The 18,660-nt window shown below is 43.7% G+C and overlaps 3 protein-coding genes across 6 annotated transcripts; 1 reads left to right on the forward strand and 2 right to left on the reverse strand.

The window, feature by feature from the left end:
* Positions 1 to 694: 694 nt before the first annotated feature.
* Positions 695 to 5,548, forward strand: tox4a (TOX high mobility group box family member 4 a). Of its 3 annotated transcripts, none has more exons than XM_072363716.1 (9): positions 695 to 1,272; positions 1,377 to 1,442; positions 1,551 to 1,850; positions 2,201 to 2,446; positions 2,947 to 3,282; positions 3,377 to 3,457; positions 3,550 to 4,245; positions 4,588 to 4,730; positions 4,817 to 5,548. In XM_072363716.1, exons 1-9 carry the CDS (start codon positions 1,168 to 1,170, stop codon positions 4,872 to 4,874), a joined length of 2,031 nt encoding a protein of 676 aa, XP_072219817.1. In that variant the 5' UTR covers positions 695 to 1,167; the 3' UTR covers positions 4,875 to 5,548. The 3 variants fall into 3 exon arrangements, with proteins under 3 accessions (XP_072219817.1, XP_072219819.1, XP_072219818.1); XM_072363718.1 differs by having other exon boundaries at positions 1,554 to 1,850; XM_072363717.1 differs by having other exon boundaries at positions 698 to 1,272; positions 4,591 to 4,730.
* A 2,217-nt stretch (positions 5,549 to 7,765) lies between these two features.
* LOC140268745 (E3 ubiquitin/ISG15 ligase TRIM25-like) lies at positions 7,766 to 11,309 on the reverse strand. 2 transcript variants are annotated; one of them, XM_072363720.1, is made up of 8 exons: positions 11,233 to 11,309; positions 10,365 to 10,628; positions 9,929 to 10,246; positions 9,746 to 9,838; positions 9,572 to 9,656; positions 9,382 to 9,471; positions 8,223 to 8,279; positions 7,766 to 8,108 (listed from the first exon to the last, which is right to left on the reverse strand). In XM_072363720.1, exons 2-8 carry the CDS (start codon positions 10,617 to 10,619, stop codon positions 8,056 to 8,058), a joined length of 951 nt encoding a protein of 316 aa, XP_072219821.1. In that variant the 5' UTR covers positions 10,620 to 10,628; positions 11,233 to 11,309; the 3' UTR covers positions 7,766 to 8,055. The 2 variants fall into 2 exon arrangements, with proteins under 2 accessions (XP_072219821.1, XP_072219820.1); XM_072363719.1 differs by having other exon boundaries at positions 10,365 to 10,648; positions 11,233 to 11,303.
* A 3,025-nt stretch (positions 11,310 to 14,334) lies between these two features.
* LOC140269297 (uncharacterized) lies at positions 14,335 to 18,660 on the reverse strand. The gene is made up of 4 exons (XM_072364336.1): positions 18,291 to 18,660; positions 17,844 to 17,983; positions 17,558 to 17,651; positions 14,335 to 17,162 (listed from the first exon to the last, which is right to left on the reverse strand). Exons 1-4 carry the CDS (start codon positions 18,541 to 18,543, stop codon positions 16,195 to 16,197), a joined length of 1,455 nt encoding a protein of 484 aa, XP_072220437.1. The 5' UTR covers positions 18,544 to 18,660; the 3' UTR covers positions 14,335 to 16,194.

Here is an 18,660-nt window from a genome sequence, read left to right on the forward strand (position 1 = left end):
GTAAGAGAAGGCAGAGCAGAAGTTGTCTCTGTTGCAAGCAACACTTCTGTCACTTCTGAAAAAATATAACCCCTCTATCTCCCTGTGGGGGCCTCTTTTAAGGGATAATTTTAGTCTGCATCACGTGCGTACAACTGTTACACTGTGGTGTATGGGGATGGTTGACTTCAAACAGCCAATGTGTAAATGATACGGGAAGAACTGCTGACACAGACTTGGTTGACCACAGAAACTGTTATTGTCAACCAGGTCCGTATCAGAATTACAGGCTGATGCGTCAAGTCTGAAGACATTTTCGAAACACAAATGTCCGTGCAATCTTTTCTTCACTCTGGGTGTGTTTTTCATTAATAAGGATAAAACCTTTTTTTTTTTTTTTCGGTGACCTTGAAGATGCTGCATGTTTCCATCAACAGGCACAAAGCCCGGATATGGTGTGTACTTATCTATTGAGCCTCCTCTGGACACACTAAGGAATTGATTATTCCCAGAATGTTTTATTTTAGACTGTTGTTATCTCTCATCCTCCCCAACTCACTGCACAGCTGGTAAATATCGGACACTACATATTTCTCATCGGCTCCACAAACTCCCCTACACAGCTGGTAAGTATCAGACACTACTGCCCAGCGTGGCGCGAATGGGTTGTAGTGAGTAGTTTCAGATGATCAAAGTATATTGAATAAATGCTTATCCATAATTTTGAAATCTAATTAATACTTTGAGAATTTTATGAATGGAAAATCTGGAGCAGAGCACCACCTTCTGGCCTTACGTGCCGACCGTTATTTTGTCCGACGGCACGTGAATCCACCACCGCCTTCTGCTAGCGTCTTGTAGGAGGCGCTAACCGCTACGCCATATGAATCGGTTTGTTTGGGGCCTCCGGTAAATGTTAGCCTCCAAGGGCGATAATATGATGACATTTTAACATATACTTGGATTATTTGACTGCTACTACCCTCATATTACCCCCATTTCAAGCTTTCATTGGGGCTTTAAAGCCAAGATAGTTTATCATGGCCTCTTCAAATATGAAATCAAGCTAAACGGCGTGTTCAACAAGCTAGCAGCTAAAGTTGTCCCAAATAGGTGGAGAATTTGAAAAATCCCAACCAATTTCAAGTATGAAATTGTGACCGCTCATTTAAAGTATCCGGTTTCAAGATGGACCTCAATTTTTACTCTGATTTGTCGGATGGATGTGCTCAAAATGTTGACTCGGAGTTTTTGGACGCTCAGGCATACGGTGAATACCCCGTGGAGAATAAGGTAATCTCACATCGACGAGTGTTTGAATGGACGACGTCACAGTTGTCTATAAAAAATATATATCTATGTTGCACACTTGTTAATTTGCTGACGGTTGGTTACAGTTTCCAGAGGGCGGCGACAGTTACCTCACCATCAGCGGAACTGGTCACCCTTTTTTGTCCGCGGAGGTGAGTGAGTTAACTGAGGAAACCTGGCAGTGTGATAACTAATCGTTCCCATTCTGACTTGTGTTAGTCCTTTAATAAGTAATCGGTTTCTCTGTCTTTCACATACAGCAGACTTTCCATACCCCTAGTCTCGGGGATGAAGTGTTTGAGATTCCCCCGATATCCCTCGATCCGGACCAAGCTCTGAGCATCAGTGATGCAGTCTCCCACTTCGAGCTGACGGATGGGTCAGACAGCACCAGTGGATCGTCAGCCTCCCGAAGCCTTGTTAGCAACCTTGTCGTTGGAGCCAATGACCCTTCGTTTGCGTCCGCCTTTGTGAACTCTGGCTCCCAGGGCCTGGAGCAGCTCAGCCTTGGGGCAATTCCCCAAACTGGAGGGGGAGCCCTTCTAAGCTCCTCTGCTCTGGTGGGTCCCTCATGTGCAGATTCTGACAACCTGTGGTTTGTGGTCAACACGGTCTGTGATGCTCAAAGTTGCAGTACCTTGAAAAGTTCATTTTGTGATATACACTCACAGTTTATGACGCTGCATTCATTGGACAGATTCTTCCCAAATTAAAGCAGTAACACTAGATGTGACGTGTAAAAAAAAAAAACTACAAATAGAACTCTGTGCTCTATTTGTATTTTTACCCAGGTAAAACCTCTGAATACCTCTTCCTCCACTGAGATTTGACCACGTTTACAGTTTATTGACCGTTCTTGAATGCCTTTAAGAGTTGTTTTGCAAGTTTTTGTGCTCTGTTCCCTCTGTAGGAACTGGGGAATTCCAGTGGCTCACATTTCAGCACGTCATCCCCCATGACCATCGATGTTCAACTCGGTGACATCGGTCATGGCCTTTTGGGAAGCAGCCAGCTTTCCACCATTAACCAGTCAGAGCTGGCTCTGGGTCTCGGTGGCGAAAACATTGCTCATCATTCTGAGACACCTGAGCAGCCGCTGTCGGCGACGCCGTCTCCAGCTGGTTCCTTGCAGGATGAGGACATGGATGACTTCAAGGTGAGAGAAATGCAGGTAGAGGCCAGCGGAAATGTGCACCATCACCATCTCTTGATTTCTATCTATATACTGTGGTGTATGAGGGACGGCTGCCTTCAAACAGCTGATGTGGGTGGTGCAAACTCAAACTCAGAACTTCAAAATCTTCAGAGCCCCAAAGTCTGTGCAATCTCTCCCTCACTGTGGGTGCTTCTCCCGTTAAGCAGGGTAAAACCTTCCCATATTTGGTAAGCCTGAAGATGCTGTGCGTCCCTGTCATCAGGCACATAGCTAGAATATAATATATACATATCTGGTGGGCCTCCCCCGGATTTTCTAACTGAGGAATGTGTTATTCTCAAAAGGTTTTTGTTTGACTATGTGCATCTCTTATATGTTCCTCCCTGTCCTTGACACTCTTTCGAACATCTGTTATGTACCTAAATCTTAAATGTGAAAAATGTAACTGGACACAGTAAGTTTAATTGTGCTCGTTTCCACTTTTCTCTCTCTGCACACAGAGGAGTGTGCTGGTAGATGCCCCAGTGTCTCTCTCCTCCTCCTCTGTCCTCTCCCACATATCCTCCCACCCAGCACACCGAACTGTCTCTCCGGCTACGGCCAGGAGGGGCGGGGGAAAGCCGTCTGCTTTGGTCTCACAAGCCGAGGCAGTGGGGGCAAAGAAAGGCAGGAAGAAGAAGGATCCCAATGAGCCACAGAAGCCAGTTTCAGCATATGCGCTGTTCTTCAGAGACACTCAGGCCGCCATTAAAGGCCAGAACCCCAACGCGTCTTTTGGGGAAGTGTCAAAGATTGTGGCCTCCATGTGGGACAGCCTGGCTGAGGAGCAGAAACAGGTATGGGAAGCTGTTTATCTCCACAGAGATACATGGAGAAACTGTGTGGAGATGGTTTATTTATTTACAAAGATGCTTATATGTTTTGCTGTAGGTGTACAAGAGGAAAACGGAAGCAGCCAAAAAGGAGTATTTGAAAGCGCTTGCAGCTTACAAAGCCAACCAGCTGTCACAGGTAACGTCACGTCGTCCTCAGTGAGAACTTTATGTTTATGTAGTTCATTCAACTCACCTTTCTTTCCTATCTCAACCTTCAAATCATCCCAGCCTGTCATCGAGGAGATGGACACTGCCCCTTCACCGCCTCCACCTGCAGTTTTTCCAACTCCTGCTGCCCCTTCCTCTGCTGGTCACCTGGCCATCCGCCCAGCGCTGCCTAACAGCAGTGTGGAAGAGAACACCATCACCAACATTTGTGCCTCTAACATCATCCTGGACGTCCCGGAGATGATCACGCGTTCCCGCACGGGAGCAACCAAAGCTTCTACTCCCGGAGCCGCAGTGCCTCCCGCCCAGACCATCACCAAGATCATAATCCCAAAGCACATGCTGCAGGGAGGGGGGCAGGTGGTGACCGTGCTGCCCGGAGGGGTGCGCGCCTTGCAGCCGACCCTCTTGGTCTCCAGCGCCCCCCGTCAGCCGCCGCCGCTGCAGCAGATGCAGAATGCTCCGCCCCCGCCGCGGCTTCAGCTAATGGCACCAGCTCCCCCGCGCTTACAGGCCAAACCCCGAGAGGGAGGTGGCACGCCGGGCTACCCCATGTCTGTCACAGCAACACCTCCACCTCCACTCCAGATAAAAATACTCCCCGCCTCTATTCAGGACAAACAGGTGGCGTCCATTATTGTACCCAGCACGGCAGCGGCGACCGCCTCTGCCCAGTCGGTGCAAGTGCTGAACTCTGCCGAGACGGCAGGCAATCCAGACGAGGATGATGTCACTGAAGTGCTGCATTCAGAGGAGGTAGACCTTTTATCTCTTCTTTTTTCCTTTTTTTGTTTCTCTAGTGACTCTGTGAGCTCCTCGAGTTTAGTTTTATCCTCAGCAAAACCCTGAACTGTTGGGTCCCAAAGCGCTTCAAAGTGCCTCCACTGAACAGCGACTCCAGCTGAGCGGACAGTTGGGTGAACTGTCAGCTGGAGCGTCTTTTTATATCTGCTGTAAATTAAAGCCATGAAATGATAAAACAGTCCACGTTGAAGGCCGTCCTTCGGCAGCAACCCTTGATCACGGTGCAGAGAACATTTCCTAATATTCTAATCCTACTATCAATGATGCGCTGATTTTTTTAAAAATTTTTTATAGGAGGAAATGGAGGTGAATGGGTCGAGTGATGGCGCCACTATGAAGAGTTTGTGTCTGAGAGCAGGCTGCAACAACCCAGCAGTAGACAGTGCAGACTGGGACAAAGAATACTGCAGCAATGAATGTGTGGCCACTCACTGCAGGTGTGTGGAGGTTTGACACTTTTTTCCATGTTTTTCTCTTCTCCAGGAGAGCTTTCTCTGACTTTGATATTTTTCGTTTTTTCCAGAGATGTGTTCAAAGCCTGGTGCTCCATCAGGAATCAGGCCCTGGGGACGGTGAAGTGAGGAGCAGCTGTTACGAACACATTTTTTTTACCAGAGTTAGCAGTCGAAGAGTGCATGCAGAACTGGTTCGGAAGAGAAATCCATACAATGCATTTCACAGCCGATAAGCGTTAGTTGCGTTTCTCACTGTTTTGTACATGAAGGGTAGGTTTGATTGTTGTTTGTCAAGACAGTGGCTGATAAAATAGCTAAAAAAGGGCCAGAATTAAGGAGAGCCGCTCCTTACCAGAGTCGTTGACCTTATTACAATAATGTCTTTGGTGTGGATGATCACCAGAAGTAATGTTTGAGTAGGTATCCAGCTTTCAGTCAGACTCCAGAAAGGTTAAAGGCAGCTAGGGAAGTTGAACAGATGATCAAGTCGATGACATTTCTGCTCCGTTTGCTGATGGAAACGAAGATGACAAAGATGTACAATTGAGCGTTTTTAATAATAGATGTACAGTGTTCTCTCTCGTACACACTTTGGAAATGTTCTCTTTCTGGTATTGAGTGAAATAACTTCATGACTGAGTGGAAAATGCCGTTGGTCTATATATATATATTTGATATTGATGGTGGCCTTCCAGGCTGAACTTTGCCTTCTCTCTTTTGTAACATTTTGTTCAAACTATTCACTTGTTAAATAATGCTCTATCTTCATGTTTTCTTAATAAATTAGCCATCTTGCTCCAGCTTGTTGGTGTATTTTTCTCTTGCTGCCTGGTTGACAAACAGAGCGCTGAAGCTAGTTGACATTTTCCTTATTTTTACGCTTCCCTTTACATCATTTGCTGTGATCCTTCACATATAGTAGTTCTTGGTTAAAGCACTTAAGGACAAAATTGCAGCCTCAGATGGGCATCATTCCTACAGGCTTAGTTCTCTTTTCTTTGAGAAGTACTTCCAGCCTCAACCAGGTTAAATGAGGAGCATCTTTTCTCTCCAGGTGTAGACTGACTGAGTCACTGCAGGGCTTTCAATAGTTTTTCAGGAAACGCAACAGCGGCTTCGGGATTGCTCAAAATCTTTCTGAATCTTTATCCTTCCATCCATCCATCATCTGCCGCTTATCCGGGGGTCGGGTCGCAGGGGCAGCAGCTTTAACGCAGAAACCCAGACGTCCCTGCCTTTATCCTGTTGGAGAAAAACATCCTAACAGAATGATTTTACATTGCTGCTGGGGTGGTATTAATGAGCTGATGCTCCTCACCTGGTCTCCATGCACAGCATTTTAAATTGAGACCAAACGGGTCAATCGGATCAGAAGCTTTCGCTTCTCGTGGCGTGAGAGTCGTTGAGGTGCCTTTTGCAAAACTCGTATCTGCACACTTCTGGCTTTACGAGCTTATTGCTAAAGCTGCTGAAGTACCAGCTCAGTAGCCAAGGTCACAACAAAGGATCGGAAGACTTGATCTGGCATTTGAAAAATATAAAAACACTCCATAAACTGGTTTTGCCTTCATCGTTGTGGAGTTTGTTGTCTGCTGATGACTAAAGAACACAATGTAGCAGCCCTAAAAGGGTCTAAACACTGGGGACAGTCTCAATCTTTCTTTGACAAGTGTAATGAGGAACCTGGGAGAAAACGCACCCCCAACTCGATTCAGAACACTAAGACTCACACTTGCACTGCTGAGGCTTTTATTTCATCCCTCAGCTGTGATTTTGGTCATAGCGGCTTATACTCAGTGAGTAACAGATTAAGTGTCAGCAATTCAGTTGTTTTCATACTGCAAACAAGAAACTGTAAAGGAGTTGGCTTCACATGAGGTTTGTCAGGACTAATGTACAGACACTGAAGTATTTACCATTATTCTTTGTGCAGAACTCTTATGGCCACAGTATTTCATTTTCAAAGAAATGTGTGAAAAGCATCCAGTTTCCCTCTCACCTACTTAAGACACTCGCATACAAGTGAAAAATACAATTAGTTACAACTTCTTTGTTCGGTTTAACTTTTAAAACCAACTGTTCAAATCTGTCAGACATCCAGCTAACATTTGGTGTCCGTGTTGTTTTAAGGCCACGTGCAACTTAATCTGGCAGGAATCCGCTGATTCATGCTCTGTAACGTGGAGATTTTGTTTGGAATTTTTTAAAAGTATTGCAACATATTATCTAACTTTTTTTTGTTTGTTTTTTAAGTATTAGCCCAAAGGTGACGAAGCTAATTTGATGCAAAAGTAGGAGAACTGGTCTTTAGGTGAAGAGCTGCAGCTTTTAAAAGCATGTATTCCGTTATCTACCCTCACAGTTCAGTCATAGCCTCGTTTTGGATTCTTTATTTTCAATTTGATATTTACATTTACATTGTAAAAAATCTACAACTGCAAAATAGTTAATTACATGATGAATATACTATAGAACACATATATATTAAATACATTCCTGAGCTGTGGTTTGGCTTATTTTCTCACGGCGGTCTGGTTCCAGTGTTGGCTGTTTACGGTGTCAGTGTGCAGGGTTATTCATGAAGGATGTCCCACTAAAGTCAAAACAAAACCCACTAACTGGGCGAGTTCTGCCTTGAACGTCTGCAGCAGGGCAAACAGCTTCCACCTTCACCTCCCACACGTATTCACCAGAGGAGGAGGAGGAGGAGGAGGTGGAGAGGACCGGCCGGGCTTCATCACTGTTGAGACAATCCGGCGTTGCTCTAACTCCTTCTACTGATTTGGAGGTCCGCTGCAATGCAAACGACTGACTGCGTCCCAGTCCGACATCAGAATTCAGAACATTTTCATAAGAGTTTGCAGCACAAACTCCCAAGGAAATCAAAGTGGTGATGATTATGAGTAAAAACTCTGGATTTTGAGGGGTTCTATGCCGTTTTGGGAAACTAGCCTGTTGACATAGAAGCACCTCACGTGATCTTCTCTTTATTCTGCCATACCCAGCAGGTGTCTCTACTCAAGCCATGCATTTATTAGTAAAACAAAATCAATAAGGTGGTCAAAAAAAATTTTACGATGCTGAAAGTCTGACAATGATGATGCAAATGACAACATTTATTAGCGGCCTCATATTTGAGCACTGCTGATAAGATTAAGGGCCTAAATGCAACACAGTCGATGTAAGAAGTCAGAAAAGCCCACGCTGATGGAAATGAGCCTCTCAAAATCAGGACTAGACAGACAGTGAAGATGAGAATAGTTGTTCGAGCGACAGGTGGGAGCTGTGGCCACCGCTCAATAGATGCTCACAGTGTGTCTGGAGTCAGAGTCACGTCTGCCGCTTGCTCATCACTTCTGGCTGCAAAAAGCCAAAGATGGTGACGGCTAAATGACAACGTTCTCCGAGATGAACACACAATTTCCCTACAATATGTATCTCTAAATGATGTATTAATAAATCAATCTGTAGTACCTTCATCTTCGGTTTCTGGAGGTTCAAGGCTCCTCAGTGGATGATCGACCAAGAGTTCTACAAAGGGTTTTGGAAAAAAGTTATATGGAGTTGAGTGAAATGGATATTTAATCACTACTTGCCAACATTTCGTGTCTGCAGGTAGAGGGAGATTCCTGCTGTAAGTTCTATAATTAGTATCTTTATAGCCAACAGAGTGGTACTGCATCCCTTTTTGGAGGATATGAAACACAAAACCATTTCACTGGACATATGAACATTTTGGCTTTGTAATACAGATCGAACAATAAATAAGTTGTAAAGGCTTTTTTCAGATGATGTGGTATCATCCTGAAACATGACTTCAAACCTAGTTTTAATTGATAGAAAAGAGGAAAGTGTCCAAAATGTCCCTGTACACCTGTGTTGACTGTAAAATCTTGTCCAATGCAGATTTATGATTCATCTCTGACTTTCATCCAATCATCCACAGTCTTTAGCCCACTGTGCTCTTGTTTTCCTCTGTGTAAGTGGTAATGATAGATTACGTTAGGCTTTTCTGGATGGTTTGGAATTTCCTCCAGCTGGTTCCTTACAGTTCGCAGACTGCTTTCAGTCTTCCTTCGTCAACCTTCCCATTTTGTTTGCACTTGCTCCATAATTTCAGACACAGCCGCTTGGGAACTGAGTTGAAATACCTTCTTGAAGGCGTTTTTTTTTAACCCTCTCTGCAGTCTGAAGTGACAGCTCCCTTGCTGGGACCATGTTTCATGTCAGTCAGCCAGGTGCAACAGCTCATTAAGGTCTGCACCCACTCGCCTAACTGCAGACTTGTTTTCTTTTTTAGACTTGTGTCGGTATTTGTTTTAAAAATGCAAAGTACAAGGTGATTTCATTGTAAAAAAAAAAAAGTCATTATACCATTTCTATTTATTAGCATTATTCTTTTTTTTCTTTATTTTCTGTGATATGTTTTACAGCTTGTGCTTATTTGTAATTTTTCTTCTTTTACAAGATCAAACAGATGATGGAACATCCTCCTGGAGTGTTATATTATTTATTCCTTCAAAGTTGTGCTGGTGGTGTGTTGGACATGGTGAGCCCATCACCATTAAACTAAATGTTGCCACATTCCCTCCTTTGCTTGGCTTGATGTAGGTGGGAGGAAGTGGAATCTTACCTGCGATGGTAGAATAGACGTGACGTACATGGCTCTCCTGCTTCTCCAATGCAGCTGTTAGCATTTGATTTTCCACAGAGTAGTTGTAGGCTGGTTGGAAACATAAGTAAACACTAAGTGGAAGTAGTGCATAAACACAGGACAAACACAGAGACACACACATGCTACTCTTTGGCATTATCTTCCTTACCATAGTACAGAACTATAAACCAAAGGAAGAGGAGAATCACCGTGACACCGTTGAAGTGTGAGTCAGCAGGGTTCCCTCTCTGTCTCTGGGTTTAGGAGATTAGATGTTAGACCTGAATAGCGTTGGCATCCAGTTGTAAAAGATTTAATGTCACTGAGAAAATTCAGAGCTCACATCGCGTTTGATGCCTTCTTGTAGTTTGTTTACAGCACCGAAGGATTCTGTGATTTGCTCTTGTAGCATTTTGAAGTGCTGGTCCATGTACTCCTGTTGAATGCACACTCATATTACTGACTTTTATTCCCCTCAACATAATGACGCCCACATTTGACCATATAAAAGTGTTATTCAACTCACATTTAGCTGTCTCCGTAGGAGAGTGGAGGCCTCCGTGGCCCCACTCAGCTGCTTGCTCTCCAGGGCACAGATGTTGCAGATGTAGCGCCTGGATGAATTGCAGTAGTACCTCAGCACCTCGTCCTTGTGCTGCGGACATTTCCTGTCCAGGAGGTCATTCAGAGGTGCCACCAGGGGGTGTCCTGTGAACACAGGCAGCTCGAGGTGGTCCTTAACGTGCCCTTTGCACAGCGACACCTCACACTTCAGGCATGTTTTGACGGCCAGAATTTTCCTTTCCGGGCAACAGTCGCAGTACACGCATTTTGTCTGCTTCTCCTGCAATGAAAAATCAGATGTGAACACAAGCAGAGAGATGTTTGAGTCCAAGAACAGCACACACCTGAGAGATCACTTAAAGAGACTGTAGCTTAACAAAAGTGCTTATAGCTGTTACCGTCCTCGTCTTGTTCAACCTGTAGTCCTCTGCAATGTTGCTAAGTGCATAGCTCTTCTGCACACTGATGACCTGTCCGAAAGTTGCCCTGCAGTCTGGACAACGGAAAGGTGTGTCTGAATGATCCAACAGGTTTTCCAGGCAGCTCATACACATGCTGTGTCCACAGGGCAGCTGTCGAGGATCCTTGAAGATGTCCTGGCACACTGGGCACATGAGCATTTCCTCAAGCCGGGTTTGATCTGAATCCTCCATTCCTGACCCCTGTTCATTAAAGCGTACGGCTGAGCATAGAAAGATCAGAGGAGTTAACTACAGAGTTATTACAGCCCAGACTTTCTCTTCTATGAACACCACCTATTGTGTTTGCTTTTAATAATCTGTGCGCAAAAAATACGTATTAATTAATTAAGTATATACGTGAAAATCTGGTTTAATTCTTAAATAAAAAACTTGCGTAGGCCCTTCCGGTGTTCCTCGTCTTCGGTTTACGCTACAAGTGAAAGCAAAGTTGAGTTTATATTGGTACTTCCGGTTGGGGCGGGGCTTGTGGGGGCAGTTATGCAGAGCTATATACTAGTTAGGGAGATAGTCAAACTAAATGCTTCTGCTTCTGTCATGACTTTAAGCGGCTTTTAAGAAGCATTTTTGTCACTATCAACGTTAAACGTCACCCTCGGTATAAAGTTTATCGGCAGCGCCAGCTTACGTCCATAACCACAGTGCAGGCAGTAGCTACAGGCAGCTAACTCAGAGTGACTTTTCATGACGGACAAACCAAAGCTTCTACTCCCGGAGCCGGGGGTGTTATATGGCCTATCAATTTAAATACGGGATGCATTTCTGTCTTTAAACCGTTAACACTCACCGTCGGCACGGTAACATTCTTCTTCCTGTTTACATCAGCTCAGCGGTTACAGTTCCAACACAACCCGCCTTCACCCTGACAACCAATCAAAGCAGTTCCATCGCGGCACCGACCGCTACTGCCACTGACGAGCCGTGGGGCCGCCATCTTGGACCGGTCACCAGCTCCACTCAGTGTAATCTGTCTGGCAGGCGCAATGAAGTGTCAGCGCATTTAATCAATCATATCTCCCTAAATACAAAACGGATTTTCACAGGTTTTTTTCCTGCAAATGTCATACATGTAGGCACGATACCGGACATTTGGTGTATTTTAATATTCATAGTATTCATAGTAATAGAATATTCTGGTATGTGAAATATGTTAGGTATGATAGGTAGGCTACACACACACAGGGTGCGATTTGCCGGTGGGGATGGTGGGGACCACTCCCCCCTCCCCCCACTCCTCTGATTTACACCAACCCACCCAAAGTATTTTCACCATTACATTGTAATTATGAACAACCAAAGTCAGAGGCGTCGCGCTCGCAGAAAGCAGTTTTATTTTGAAAACCAACCGGGGTTTTTTGCGTTTCAGAAGCCTAACTTCCTGTCTGCGTCACCCGCGCCAAAACAAAAGCTTGAATCAAACTGAGAAAGAAATTAAAAGAATCCAGAGCAGTATATCGTCATCTTTTACAGGACCACAAAAAAAAAAAAAAAAAAATCAGAGAAAAACAGAAGATGAAACAAGATCTGATATTGCTGATCGGATGATGGACAGCAGCATCTCCCTGGCTGAGGAGAGCTCCCAGGCCGAGGGGTCACTTGCTAATCCCTCGTCCCTCGAAACTATGGTTGTGGGCTGCATTGAGCCGGGTCGCTTCGCTAAATCGCGAGAGAGTCAAGTGCGTCATCAGAGCAGACTGTTAAAAAAAAAAACAAATAAAGAAAAAAAAAACTATCTTGACAACACATTGTGGTATTTCATGTTTTCTGTTGAAATTATATCGGGAAATAATTAAAATTTTATTTTGATTTGGCAAATTTAAAAACAATATTTTGAGAAAATATTCCTGTAAATGCAGTGGTTAAGTTTACGTTCAAAATAGGTCTACCGCCTACGTTATGTAGCCTAGGTGTAAGGTTTATCTACACAAGACAGGTTTATCTACATGTTTTCACACTTGTGTGGTCATTTGTCAGAATACAATTTTTCTCAAAATTAACCCCCCGCCCCCCCTCTGAGAAGCAGATTGTGTATTACTCAGCAATTCTAATAAGATGAAAAATTAAAAAAAGAACATTATACATCCATACATAAGATAAAAAACAATACACATAAGTTATAAAAAATTAATGTCTGTACTTAAATAAATCTCAGAAATATTTTAATCTATATCTATGTCAAGATTGATTCAAATTGGCTTTATTGGCATGAATGGTATCAACCATTGTTGCCGAAAGCAAAACATACCAAAATTCAATTAAATTACAATACAATTATATTGAATTATTTACATGAATTATTTTTCAATTACTCTCTCTCTCTGTCTGAAATAAATGAAAATCTATCAGATATATATATACATATCAGAAAAAATTAAGACAGACAGATAATTGATAGAGAAATCCTAAAAAAAAAAAGATTTTCAAGTTAAACACAGGGACATGACACCACCTCGCCCCAAACTGGAGGTCACCGGGAAGCTGAAGATGGAGGGCATAACACCATCTCTGAGTCGGACAATCTGTCCTGTCAAACTTGTCCTGCTTAAAATGCTCACTGCAAATCACGGATGACTCGCTTGCAGTGAATCCTTCCCTCCTCAAAGCAACTTCCCACTTCTTCCTCATATCTTTGTCTTTGGGAAACCTTCAAAATAAAAATGGGACATTCGAGAAATTCAACACAAAAGCATTTTAAAAAGGAGGTCAAGCTTATTTTCTTCCTATTCTTCTTCCTATTTTTTCCAGTGGACTTTCCTCAGCATTTCCCTTGAGCTGAAACTCATTCTAATGTTGTATCTGCATGTAATATTTTTCAAACACTTGAGAGCATTAAGGCCCTGGTCATATTAAAACCTGTATTGCATTTTCTCTCTGCCACTCATTTTGGACACACTGACACACACATGAGCACACATTAAAACATACTGTAGTGTGTTATGTCCCTGTCACTTAGACTTAGGCAGCTTAGCTCATATCCAGGGTGCAAACAGTGAGCCTGAGCGATGAAATTAAGAATGTGGGTCAGCTACATCAGTGAGTGATGAGTTATAAGCGTCACTATATATTTCCATCCCTCTTTCCACCAGGACCACAATTATGCTTTGCCTGCTTCTCCCACTAAAGGCCAGACTTAGTGAAGCTCTGCTAGAATGGAGAGTCTGCAGCGCGAGAAGAGGAATAGCATGCTCCGGGAGCGAAGGGCAAAGAAAAATGTGCACACTCTTCTGAGGGAGAAAAACCTCATAAATGAAGAGCTGAAAGACAGGCTTGAATGCTACTCGGGTAAAATGGAAATGCTAATCTGAATGTTTTGTATAGGTTATTTAAATAAAGACCTGAATACACCTGAACGTTTTCTGGGTTCTTTTCGTTCCATCTCTGTCTGTCTGTCAACGTCGTGAAAATACTTTGACAACTGTGTGATTTATGATCACTTTTATTGTGTAGACCATTCCTCCATAGATGAAATGTACTGTAGGAGAGTGGCACTGTACCAAGATGGCCGCCCTGTAGGCACACCCCTCTCACGAGTGGCAGCAGCCAATGTGGCGTCTATCTTTATAGGTCTACGGTCCCTTCTGTTTGGCACCAGTCTCCGATCTAATCCTGCACGGAACCGCTGCTCATAATATTCTAACTATTTACCTTATTCCAAATAAGACTGGATCGGCCAGGGAATCAGTGAAGTGTGCGGGTGTCCAGACGACTGTTCAGCTTTGAATGAGTTAAAAAAATATATATAGATGTAACATCCACCCGTTTGCTGCAAATAGTAAATGTTTTACAAGCATACTGACTGTAAAGTAGTGAGAGTTCACACAAAACGGATCTGTTTGCCACAAGAATATACTTTTTTATTGATATACAAGACAAAAGTTATTAGGGCAGTAGTTTACAAAAGACAAAAACCCCACAAAAACAAACAACTGTCAATATAGAGACTATAAAGACTATATATTTAGTAAGAAGTATGAAAACATTTGAACAGTTAATGAAACGAGAATGTAGATATTAGTTTTTTTCGGCTTACATATAAATTTTTGAAGGTTTTAACAAATACAACCCAATAAAGTCTACTGGACTACACTAAGTTACAACATGAAACAATGACATAACTCTCTTTGTCATGAAAAACAACATGTCTATATACATTCAGTATTAACGCTTCCGTGAGCACGGAGCCAAGCCGTATAAAGTTGAAATGAGAAAAGACAAAACAAAAGAGTAAAAAAAGAAAAACTATAAAGATTGGCAGACGGGAACCCTTTTTTTTTTGCACTGCCAGAGAACATCCATAAATCTTCCATGTACCCAGGAAGGCATAACACATTACATCAACAGCCTTGAACGAGGATGTACATCCTGGAAACGGCTCCAAGGAGGGCTGCTCTGGCCACTTTTGTAAAAGCACTTGAGACCTACATTTTTCGAGGCAAAATGTGGAGTTTTATGTGAAAACGCAGAAGTGTGCATCAGTCGGAGCAGACTTTGTGTGGAGTTAACCCTGCCAGCTGCCTACTGTGATACAATCTCTGTAGAAATATCTGAATGTGCGAACAGAGCAGGTAGCAAACATTAACTGCAAAGGTGTGCTGCTTCAAACTACTTTCTGTTTCCATGTCTTTTTCCACTCTTACCTCAATACAGATGGCTCCACATACATGTAATGTATTGCTCCATTCAGAGGCTACCGCAGCACATGTTAAGGACTGAGAACCTGACTGGAGCAATGTCCTGTTGTGTGAAAGTACTACAACAGGTAACGCCCAGCAGAGCAATATTCCAACTATTTACCTTATTCTAAATAAGACAATATTTCAATGGAGGTGTTTACACGAGCTGCACATGAGGTATTTCAATAATATTCCCGTTTAATAATGCATTGCGCCTAGGTTAAGTCTTCCTACAGCATTGTGATGCTTGCGCCCATCAGAAGCCTTTATTATCAAAATCCACCAAAACACAGAGCGTCATTCTAGATTCTTCCTCGACCCATAAGTAGGTCTTTTTTTTTTTTTTTATCCGCAGGCATCCCTTTTCTGCACCAGCTCTGCTGCTGAAGCAACTGTTGGCACATTTCAACAAGAAATACAATCTATGAAGTCCTCCGTCACTTTAAATGAGCAGAGCAGGCAACTCCAGAACTCAATGCTGTGAAAGCTCCGGTAAGATGCCGTATTGCGTATACATATGTAGGTGTATACACGTCTATGCTTTGTGCGTTAGACAAGTATAACCCACATGGCTTAATTCGATTACTGCTTAATCTAAATAGGACCTTTTTGGGTTGAGGTGATCAGAAAATGCTGTTTACATGACAATGTTTTGTTCAGGTCAAGGTCTGAACTGGGTTTATATCGAAATATTGCTGTGCACCTGAACATAGCTGCTGCCCTGAGTTCAAGAGAGAAAACAGCTTCAGTGGGTCCAAAATTAGAGTTGTGCACAATACTCCACCTTGTCTGTCCCATTATTAAATCATAATAACATGGTGTAAAATTTGGCAATGAACAAAACTGGAAAGAAAAGAAAACCATGAATGTTTGACAAAATTTCCCACCAAACTGGGGGATCATGGTCTCTGTCTCGGTTATAGCTTAAAGTTTTCTTGTGTCACTTTTACAGAACTGTCTGCAAAACTTACCCAGTGTTTTCAGTCTGAGGTAGACAATGGTGCAACCACTGAAACCTCCCACTGACAGCTTTTTTTTTTTTTTGCTTGTTTGCCCCCCCCTCCCCGCAAACACAGCTACAAGCCAGCGATAGTTCTGAACGATGGCACAAAGAAATCACACTGGCTCAGATTGTGTTTCTCCAGATTTCTCAGAATCCTGAACATCTTTCCGCACGTGGCGCAGCTGAAAGGCTTCTCTCCGGTGTGAAACCTCAAGTGTGCCTTCAGATTGTCTCGCAGACGGAAGCTTTTGCTGCACTGCGTGCAGATATGCGGCCTCTCCCCAGTGTGGAACCTCAGGTGGCGGCGGAGGCTCTTTCTTAGGGCGAACGTCTTTGAGCACATTGTACACGAGTATGGCTTTTCCCCCGTGTGGAAGCGCTCGTGTCGTCGGAGGATCTTCCTACGCTTGAAAGCTTTCTCACAGATGCTGCAGATGTATCCGTCTCTCGAGTGGGTGACCACCTTTTGAAGACGCCAGACCCCATTTCCACATTGGGTGAAGCAGCAGAGGCGATGGCCCGTGTGGAGACCTTGATGGCGGCGGAGGTCTTTGGGTAGAGGCCACCCTGGCTGTTGGTTAGCACTGTGGGCTTTGGCCGCATCTCCCTGAGTCTTCATCTGTGACTCGGTCAATGTGAGCACATTCACCAGCTGTACTGCGCAGGGACGCAGCAGCTTATGATCTGGAGAGGTGAACTTTAGTTTCATCTGGAGGTGGTTCTTCGTCTCCTTTGGAGGGATCCGCTCCCACACCCCAACCTGCGTGGGAGTTACAGCTCCGTCAGATGGAGATGGACTGTAGGCGGTGCCCTTGGCGGTGCTGACACAGGCTTGCTGAGGTTCAGCTTGAACAGGCTTCTTTGGACTGTCAGATATGGGAGCTGGGGAGTCTGGCTTAAGGATTAATGGGCAAACAAACTTCACCTTCTCTTCAGAGGTGGCGTCTCTCGTATCCGGTAGAATCACGAGAGGCTTCTGTTTCTCGGGTGAGCTTTGTGTAGATCCGATCCTTGAATTCTCTGAGCCCATCTCTGCAGAGACTGAAAAAGACAATGATAACGTAAATGGCACCCTTGTCTTATGCAGCATCAACTCATTTTACAGACTGGTTCTTGTAAAGATGTAATCTGACTCAGAAATAATTTCTTAACACTGCTGACACAAGCATAGTTGACTTTTAAAGAGAATAGAATTTCCTCCAATGCATTGCATAACATTCTGTTTGAGTAAAAGGTATATAGAGTAAAAAGGCAATAACCGGTTTAACTGCCTACAACACCCTTTCACACATTTTAACAAAATGCAGCCCAAACTAACAACCTGTGGATGGTGTACTACATTTTCTCTGAAGATAAGATCCTAAATTAACCTGGTGTGCACTGTGGGTTTCTGTTCATGCTTTAAAGCAGTTTGTGATAAGTGTTTCAGCTCTTACCGTGAAACACAAATTTTGTCTCAGCCTCATCATCAGCTGAAGACTCTAATTCAAGGTTCCTCAACTCCACCATATTCACAATGTCTGCCGCAATCTGATTTAAGAGGGAAAAGAACAGTTGCATACATGTTAATTAAGTTGAACCACCCCTCAAAGGGAACACAATTTCAGCAGAAGACAATTGTGATAAGACAAATGCTACTTAAATGAGGGCTTGGCTGCAGATTTACTGTGTCTGTTCTTGTTAAATCCACGTGCGATTTACAACCAGTAATATCTCACTGACCTGATCCTTCAAAGGCGACCACTCAGGTTCTGTATGGCCATTATCTTCAGCCAGGAGGATTTCTGATGGAATTAGACACCCCTCCACCACCACCCCACTGGGCTCTCTCAAACAACCACCATCCAAGAGTAAAGCAGAGTCTGTGGAGGAGAGGGGGAGGGGTTACGATAACGAAGCACTCACATTCCTTAACACTAGTTGCACATTTGGGATCACCCTGCAGAAGTTCAGTGTTACAAATACAACTGACGTGAGTGTGCTTGATGCATGCATGATATATATATAAATATATACACATTTGAACTGATGGCACATAACTTAGAATATGTTTCTGATTTTTACAATGCAAGTGATCTCGGTCTTTACTCTCCTAACTCATGCAGACCTACAGTCCAGCCGCAGACCCTATCAGGAAGTCACAGCATACAAATCTCAAACAACACACACCAGAAAACTCCAACGGCGGATGGATATCCTCCTCTACTTGCACACCGATACTACGTTTCGTGTCCTCACTCCATAGACTACCAAGTGTCTCCCAGGTTTCCTTATCCTTATTGTCTTCAGTAAGGCCCCCATCCACAGCCGAGTCTCGGTATCTGCTCTCGAACAGTTTGATCAACTCCATCGTAGCTGCCTTGACCAGCGCCCCCAGCACCGACTCCACCTGCACCTGGAGGTTCACGACGCCCACCGACATTGTGGCCTCTCTCGGTCAATGGAAGTCAGAGTTTGCGCAAAAATTCTGCCTGAAACGTTGGTGTACACTTAGCATATATCACTATTTACCAACGACAACCACATGGCTCATAGAAAG

Source organism: Leuresthes tenuis, unplaced genomic scaffold (assembly GCF_036924035.1).
Source record: "Leuresthes tenuis unplaced genomic scaffold, fLeuTen1.0.hap1 SCAF_14, whole genome shotgun sequence".
Classification (NCBI taxonomy): Eukaryota; Metazoa; Chordata; class Actinopteri; order Atheriniformes; family Atherinopsidae; genus Leuresthes; species Leuresthes tenuis.